This window comes from Carlito syrichta, unplaced genomic scaffold (assembly GCF_000164805.1).
Source record: "Carlito syrichta isolate Samal-C Ts95f unplaced genomic scaffold, Tarsius_syrichta-2.0.1 Scaffold238807, whole genome shotgun sequence".
In the NCBI taxonomy this organism is placed as follows: Eukaryota; Metazoa; Chordata; class Mammalia; order Primates; family Tarsiidae; genus Carlito; species Carlito syrichta.
The window spans coordinates 45,063-53,515 of NW_007182903.1; the positions used below are offsets into that span (position 1 = coordinate 45,063).

At 46.9% G+C, this 8,453-nt stretch overlaps 1 protein-coding gene and 1 pseudogene across 1 annotated transcript; one reads left to right on the forward strand and one right to left on the reverse strand.

Annotated features, from left to right (window-relative positions):
- Window positions 1–2,480: 2,480 nt before the first annotated feature.
- Window positions 2,481–4,607, reverse strand: LOC103253586 (annotated as a pseudogene).
- Window positions 4,608–5,833: 1,226 nt separating this feature from the next.
- Window positions 5,834–7,166, forward strand: DIRAS3 (DIRAS family GTPase 3). The gene has a single exon (XM_008051848.1). The coding sequence runs from the start codon at window positions 5,834–5,836 to the stop codon at window positions 6,515–6,517; it is 684 nt and encodes a 227-aa protein (XP_008050039.1). The 3' UTR covers window positions 6,518–7,166.
- Window positions 7,167–8,453: the final 1,287 nt, after the last annotated feature.

Below are 8,453 nucleotides of genomic sequence, written 5' to 3' on the forward strand. Positions count from 1 at the left end.
GCCCTGTCGTGGCTGCCGCCGAGGGGATCCTGACCCTCCAGGCGCCACGGCAGAAGCGCGGTGGCGGGGTCCGCGCGCCAGGCTGTTGCCGCGGCGGCAGCGTGGGGTCGTGTGTCTCCCAGGTTCAGCCTCCCTTGGAGGCAGCGTGGGAGAGGCAGGGCAACCCTGGCGCATCTCTCGCGTCCCTCTCGCCGAGCACTGGGAGGCTGAGGGGCCCGGGTGGCTGGAGGGGCTTCTGCTGCAGAGAATGGGAATTATCGTCACCAAAATATGGAAACTTCAATTACCAGTAGCATCCCTTACCAATTTGTTATGGATGAATTGTACACATATCCTCCACAATAGGAAGTAATGCAGAAGAGATTGTCGTAATTAATAACACACATTCCCCAGTGTGGGATACTTGTAACCAAAATCTCTTCATCTTTCCTGGAACCCTGAGCTGTACTAACATGGAGTTTGTAGTAGTTGTGGGCAGCACAGAGAGAGAATTCCTCTACCCACAGAGGCCTCTATGAAATGTCAGAATCTTCAGAAAGCTGGATTGTTGATTTTTTTGCTAACAGACAAGATGTATGACTATAGCAGAAATCTACCTTTTGCAGCTAAATTCTATTAAAGGCTATAGGGTGAGAGGAATTATGCAAAGGATTTTAATAGCTGATGTCATGACTTAAAACTAGCTGATATCTACTGGCCTCTCTCAGAGGCTTTGTATAAAGAAAGTGCTGCACTTCACTGAAAACTGCAAAAATTAGTGTTTTGGATATATGTATGTTTATTTATTTTGTATCTACTTGGAGCATTTATTGTATTAACAACACCCTTGATACTCTTTAATCAAGACTGTAAAATCATCTACTTAACTCTTGCCACTTCCTGGAATTACTATCTTAAGGAAACCAGACTGGAATGATAAATTTGAAGATGTAAAAACCAGCAACATGATCTTTTTTTTTTCAAATCAAAGCTCTAATATAGAATGTTACTGTCAGTGGTCCTTTGCCCCAGTCCTGGGAGAGAATGCTTTCACCCATGCAGCCTCCTAGAAAAGCTATTTTCTATTTGGAGGATTGCTACTCACAGACAAAAAGCCTCCCTCCTCCCGTATCGTATGCGCCACGGTTGTAGCTGTACCTAAAGAGAAGTGCATTTCCATGACCATATTCCCCTAGAGGCATGCAGAGATTACTTCACTTAGTACCAGAAGCATGACAGTGCTTAGTGTATGCCTGCCTGTGTCCGGAGGCCAGCTGTCTTGCCTGTCTTCGGGGTTCCTGAAACTCGTTTCCCATCTGATACCCAGGTGGCTTCTGAAGCAATTCCCCCTGGGCTGTCTGCCATTGAGGATACCTCTGAGGAAAATTTCCTCATAAAGCTAATCCACCATGTGTGTTCCCCAACATGAAAAACTCCCTGGCTGCTCAAATCCTGGACTTGGCCTATCATGATTTCCTCTATTTGGATAAGGCTGAATTAAAAGTACTTTGTTAAAGGAAGGAGCCTTGGGAGAAGAAAAACCACGGTTCTGTAGAAAACCCACTCAATATTTAGGATCTTTTCTGAGCAAAAATGAGAGCCTGAAAAGAAAGTATCTTCTTAAAGCTCTTCTGTCATTGTAAGGATTCATGATAAATTACTTCACAGTCCCTCTTGGGTTAAGAGAGGCATTGCACCTGTAGCCCACTGGGCCTTAATAACATAGAGCAATAATTTTAATGATCCCTCTGGATGTTTTAAAATGAGAAAACTGTCCGAGTAGATCAGTTAGGTTTCTAGCCTATTCTTATAATAAGTCTTAGTCTTTGGCAGAGCACAGATGGATGGTTGGTTTGTTTATAAAGGCTACTTTGTGATGGTATGTCAATGCCCAGAGATCCTATATTCTTGATCTTTCCCATGAAGCAGTTACTTCTCCCCCTAAGAGTGTTCCCTGCATGTCTTCTTGGGCATCTATTTAGCTAGAAGTGTAGGAAAAAGGAGGGTGCTTAGGGGAGCAAGATAGAATAACAAAATCAGACTCCCCAAAAGAAGGGTCAGAGGAGGGTGAAGGAAGAACAATTGCTGTGAGAGCATTTCTTCTCATCACAAACTTACATGCATATATCATCTTTCTTTTAGGACCAGTAAGTCGTAATTTAGTTAGGAAGGAAAGCACAGCAGTGAAACTCTTTCTATGACCCATCTTGGTAAAAGCTGCATATAATTCAGAGTAGACGGCAAAGATACATCCAATGTGAGCACGGCTTGTAAAAACGGTCTTCTCAGCCTTAAAAAAAAACAAGATTATAAATGTTTTCCTTTTATTTTTCATTAAAATGTCATAGCACACATGAGAGAACAAAGTCTATATGGCTGCATTCTAGAAAAAATCTAGTAAAAAATTGCTTAAGTGTGTAGTTATGATTACTGATGTCCTTTCAATTAAATCCTGTGTGTTGAAAATGAAAAACAGACATCCTTGGACAATTGTCCACATTTCAATTTGCTATCTGCAGCATCGACACAGGTTTGGGTGAAATTGCAAAACCACCCCTGGTATTATTCTTTTGCATGTCACTCACCATCAGGCCTTCCCAGACCTCCATGAAAACCAGCCCTTTTTTCGTGTCCACACCAAACATAGCCCTTTCAGTAACAATGTGGTCGACCCATTGCTTTCCAGTCAGTGGCAGTGAACAATCCTCCGTGACTTTATGTCATCTATGCATTTCCCTTTGCAGAATGCTCCATAGCGACCACCACTTTGGTTCTGGCACCAGACACTGAATGCAGAGCACTTTCACCATCTTCTCAGGTGTCATCCTGCTAGCCAGGTCACTGTGTTAGAAGCCTACATTGCTCCTAGCATTGTTAGATTGACATGTCCCCCTCTAATCACTGCACATGATTCATCACTGGGGAAAAACGAGGCTCCTGGAATGACAGTCACTGTCTCCTTGCCTGCATTGATTAGATCTGTATCAGCTTCATGTTGTAATCAGTGAGGACTCAAGCCAGACTCCATTTCCATTCTACACACGAACGCTCATATTTGGGCTGATAAGGTTGCTGGCCAGAGGATTGATTCCTATGCCCAAGTTAGCATATGTGCCGTCCTCAAGTTCAGGAGCTGCCTGCTTGATGATACATTTTCTTGCATTATCTCCATGTTACCAGATCTAACATTTCCGTCTCTCTCTTTCTGGATTGTTAAGTGCTCACTTCTTTTCTCATATTTTTCTCCCTTTATAAGGTGATGTACATAAATCTTGGGAATATGGACGTCTTTGGAGCAAATAATCCAATAGCCACAATTTCTTCAACCTCTACCCCTATGGTTTCTGCAATTGCGTGCATGAGCAAGTTGAAATTCCTTGCACTTTTTCTGAAAATCATGTTTCCTTCTGGGTTTGCCTTCCATGCTTTCACCAAAGCAAAATGCCCCGTAATTGCTTTCTCCAAAATAAAGTGTTAACCACTGAATTCCCTCACCTCTCTTGGCTTGCTGGCAGTGACAATGCTGCCATCCTTATTGTATTTGGTGGACGATCCTTCTTCTTGTACCAGGGTCCCATCTCCTGTGGTGGTGTAAAATGCAGAAACCCCAGCCCTACCTGCATGAATCCTTTCTGCAAGTGTGTCCTGAGGTGTTAGCTCTGCTTCTAATTCACCAGATAGAGCTGTCATTCAAATTTTGTATTTTCTCCCACATATAAAGAGACCATGCGTTTTATCTGCTTGGATCACCGCAGAAGGTCCAAGTCAAAGTTGTCAACCCCTCCACTGTTAGTCATTTTACTCCAGTCTTTAGGAAACTGCCTGCAAGCGTCTCTGGAATTCCACATAGCCCCAGACCACCAACCAGAACCTTTATACTGTCAGAGAGATCTTTCACAGCTTCCATGGATCTGTGTACAATTTGGAATGATGACTAGTGCTGGTAGAAAAGTAACAGACGTATCCCTTGACCCAGGCACTCCTGGAGGTGCAGGTGGAGGCGCGGGGCTGCAGCCCAGAGGGGAGGGGCTGGAGAGCAGCTGCTTCTAGGGCCTTCTGCGGGAGGCAGAGGCCTGGAGCATGTGCAGTGTGTGTGTGTGTGTGTGTGTGTGTGTGTGTGTGTACATGTGAGTGTGCGTTCTAGCTTAGATATATTTATAATAAACTGTTTTAAACTTTTCTATAAGAAGAAACATTAAGACCATTTATTTGAAAACAAAAATGAGGTCTCATCTTCTAATCTTTCTTGTTAGTTCCTTACAAAGTAAGCTATTGAGGTTGTGACGCACTTTTCTTACAACGCCTTCTCTCAGGACATTGTGTAGCCTGTGATTAGTACAAAGGGAGAGGAAGACATTTGGGCCTTTAAAAGCTTTTTCATTAGTATAACCCTCCCTAGTTGAATGTTCTCTTGTTCCATGAAGTCAAAATAAAAATCACAGGTATTCAGTTTCCAATATTTTTAAATGTGACGTGACTTATGAAACATATTTTGCATAAGATAGTGTATGTATAATGTATATATCTTAAGTTCAAGTTAATGGCTTTGATTTATGTTCTAAGGAAAAGCAAATAATAAAAATTAATAACATCTTTAATTATATCCATAATGAGGTAAGTACCGGCATTGGTGCTAAGTGCCGTTTTGTACTTTCCCCCTATGTGGTCTATATTGTACTAGCAACCCCAAATCATTGAGCTGATGATGAAAAAAAGAAAGAAAAGAAAAAAGCTTGAAATTGCGTGCATGTTTTTTGGTCGATCAATCACACATAGGGAAACACATAATTCCACTGAAAGGAATATTTATTGAAATGGGTTTTATGTTTATATCATGACGTTCAAAATGCCAGAGTAACATCTAATATTTGTCAACATACTTTTACAAAAGTTAAATCGTAAATCACTGAAAATAAATGAATGAATGAATAATGGAATGGGCGCGGGGCCTCCAGGAGGGCAGGAGCAGGCCTGGTAGAGCCCCTCACCCGGCTCCCACTCCCCCCTCTGCCCCCTCTTCCCCGTCAGCGCTTTCTGCCCTGAGGTGCAGGGTGAGGGCTGGGACCCAGCCGCCTGCTGCAGTGCAGAGAGGGGGCCGGGGGTGAACTGAGACCCCATTCTCCCCCCTCTCCTTCCCGCCCGTGACACAGGTGTAGCTTGGCCCGGAGAGGCGGTCCGGGCCTCTCCGGGGGCTGCGCTGGCTGCAGGCATCTCGCCTCCACATTCCACCGCCAGCACTGCCCGGACCTCCTCCTTTGCTCCGTATTCTCGATTTTGTAGCTTTAGCCAGGGCAGAGGTGTCATCCCAAATGGCCCCTTGGCATTTCCCCTAATGTGATGAATCACACATCCCCCCCCCATTTCTCTTTGTTCTGGCCTAATTAAAATCCCCATTTCATCAAGGGGGGAAACCAGGGTCGGGGGGGCCTTGTCATGGAGGGATGTAGTAAGGACGAAATAAAACAATTTAAGGAAAGAAAAATAAAAGGTAAATGTGGATCGTTGCGCTTTCGGGTCTGCATAAAGCAGGCAACGCCAGGTCTGTTGTGTGTGTCCCCAGCCGGGCGGTCCCTCGCCCCGGACCACCCGTGACCGCGTCGCAGAGGGGGCTGTTTCCTCCCGGGCCCGCCGGGTCCGCGTGCCCGGTAGCTTTCCTCTCGCCGCATGCACCCGCTTTGCGTCACAGCCCCCCCGCCCCGTCCCGCCGCCCCCCCGCGCTCCGCGAGTCGCAGTGGCGCAGCTGGCCAGGCTGGCGCGCAGAGCACGTCGCGGGCTAAAGCTCTCCGCTCTCTCTCCCCGCGCAGGCTTCTCCGCCGCCAGCCCCGCAGGACCAGCGCCGTCTCCCGACCCCGCCATGGGCAACGCCGGCTTCGGCTCCAAGCGGCGGCTGCTGCAGCAGCTGCGGCTCCTGCCCGCCCTGCTCATCCTCCGCGCCTTCGTGCCGCACCGGCGCAGCCGCGACTACCGCGTGGTGGTGGTGGGCGCCGCCGGCGTGGGCAAGAGCACGCTGATGCAGCGGTGGTGCGCGGCCTTCCGCGACGCCTACCTGCCGGCCCTGGCCGAGACCCGCTGCCGGCTGCTGGGCTGCAGCCACGGCGTGGCGTCCCTGCACATCACCGACAGCGCGGACGGCCGCCGCGACCCGCGGCTGCAGCGCTTCGCCATCGCGCGCGGCCACGCCTTCGTCCTGGTCTACTCGGTCACCAAGAGGGAGACCCTGGAGGAGCTGCGCCCCTTCTACGAGCTGATCCGCAAGATCAAGGGCAGCAGCCTGCACAAGTTCCCCGTCGTGCTGGTGGGCAACAAGAGCGACGAGCGGGGCCGCGAGGTGACCCGCAAGGAAGGGGCCGCCTATGCGCTGGAGTGGCGCTGCGCCTTCGTGGAGACCTCGGCCAAGGCGGATGTGAACGTGCAGGAGCTCTTCCACATGCTGCTGAGCCACGAGAAGCAGCCCGCCGCCGGGCCCCGGGTGCCCCCGGGCGCGCCCCCCGCGCCCAGCACCACGGAGAAGCTGCTCGGCAAGTGCATCGTCATGTGAGCCCCGGGCTCCGAGGCGGGCCCTCCCCGGCAGGGAGCCCCGCGCGCGGCTCCCCTCCTGTGCGCGTCCCCGGTCGTGGTTGGTGGTGTGCGCGTGCCCGCTGTGCTTCGGACTGTAGCAACCGGACTGCCGAGAGAGGCGCCCCGTAAGAGGCTGACCTTTGTTTTTCCCAGGCGAGAGAGTGCAGGTTGTTAGGACGTTGGCATCCCAGGGGGAGAACGGAAAGGCCGTCGCACATCTAAAATGAGACCGTTTGTAATAAGTTAATTCAGAGAAAATGTCTCAAGGAAATTGAAAGATGAATTGAAAGTTGCCCTTTTGGTAACCCCGTTACTGTGTATTATGTTTAAATAGTTCACGTCCTATTAGGTGTTTAATCTTTTGTCCACTGTGTACCTACTTAAGAAATGTGTTTTCATGGCAAAAGCTTCGGCGAATTCCTGTGAGATGTATATGCTACACAAGAAGAAAGAATATTCTATGGCTGATGACTAGGGGTGGGAGCAGAGAAAATTGTGAAAGTGGAACTCTGTCACTAAAGATGTGTTAGCTGTGTCCTGTGTCATTTAAAAATGTTTGGGTATTCCACATAGCAGTTTAAAAAGGTGTTAACAGTTCCTTGACTTAATAAAGCTTTTATTGCATGCAATCAGCTGTAAGAGTTTCTTACTGGACAACAAAAATTGCTTATTGCGTTAAAATTTATACCCCATATGTTAAAGGGTTCTGATAAGAACCACACACATGGATGTCCCTGCCCTCTTGAAATGGGGGGAGAATGGGGGAGGTAGGGAGGAGGGGGGTTGGGAGTGGGGGTGTGGGGGGAATGGGCCCTGCCATGCAGAGCTGGGCCTTTGCCGGATGGATGGACATCCAGAGGAGCTCCAGTCTTCTTGGAAGAAGATGCTCACTGTGTTGCTGTCTCAGAGGAAGCAAAATTCTTTCTTCAAGAAATACTGGATATAGGGAGTGGTGGTGGGGGGGGGGAATGGAAGGTAAGGCAGAAATAGGTGGGATTTGAAACTTCCCCATAAGGGAGTCTTTACAGGATTAATTTTACGTTCTAACATGACTTTTTGAATGAGGAAACACATAAGCACACATATCCTTGTTTTGAAGTGTTTCGTTTGTTTGTTTTCCATTTGGGAGAGGCAGAGGGGAGAGACTTAAAAAAAAAAAAAAAAAAAGAGCAGGATTTACTGAGAGGACAAAAAAGCTCCCAGAGCAGGAGGGGAGCTTAGGGGGTTGTCCGGGGAGAGATTTTTAATCAGATAATTTTTTTTTCCATGGAATATTAATTATTGAACAAATACCTACCAAACACCTGTATTTCTAGAGAAGAAGCACACTGTTGAGAAGGGATCAGAAACAAACATCTATTTCACGGTTGTATATAGAGTTTCAAGCCAAGAAAATCCATCAAGTAGCTCCTTTTTTAAATAGTTATTTTGAAGTTTACTTATTCACTTTCACAGCAATTGTTCTCAACCACTAGAAAATACCGACATGATTTAACCATATTGCCTTTTATAAATTCCATTCTTTAAAATTTGTTCTTAGCTAAAGTCCCAAATGGAGTAATTTTGCTTCTAAAAGAATATACTCCACGTTGGCTATTTTCGAGTGAATTCTCTTTGAAAAAGGTATTGCATTCATTGTTGCACCTTCTAGGTTAGCAAAGGGATTACTAAAGATTACTAAACCTTTCAAAAGGGAAGGATGGAAGTCTTTCCTTTTAGAGAGACTTGCCTGTGCCAGGCCTTTCTTTCACCTGTCCTTTCTTTCCTCTCTTCTTTCTTTAATAAACTTTGTTTTAAAATTTTTTTTAAAAAGGGAGGGGAGGGAAAGGACATATTTTTGATGTTGCAAGTAATAGTAAAAAAAAAAGTAATTTTTTCCCCAGGGGTAATATCTTTAGATAAGATATTACCTACTG

Coding starts and splice junctions, on each gene's coding strand:
- DIRAS3 (XM_008051848.1), top strand. CDS start 5,834: ATGGGCAACGCCGGCTTCGGCTCCAAGCGGCGGCTGCTGCAGCAGCTG.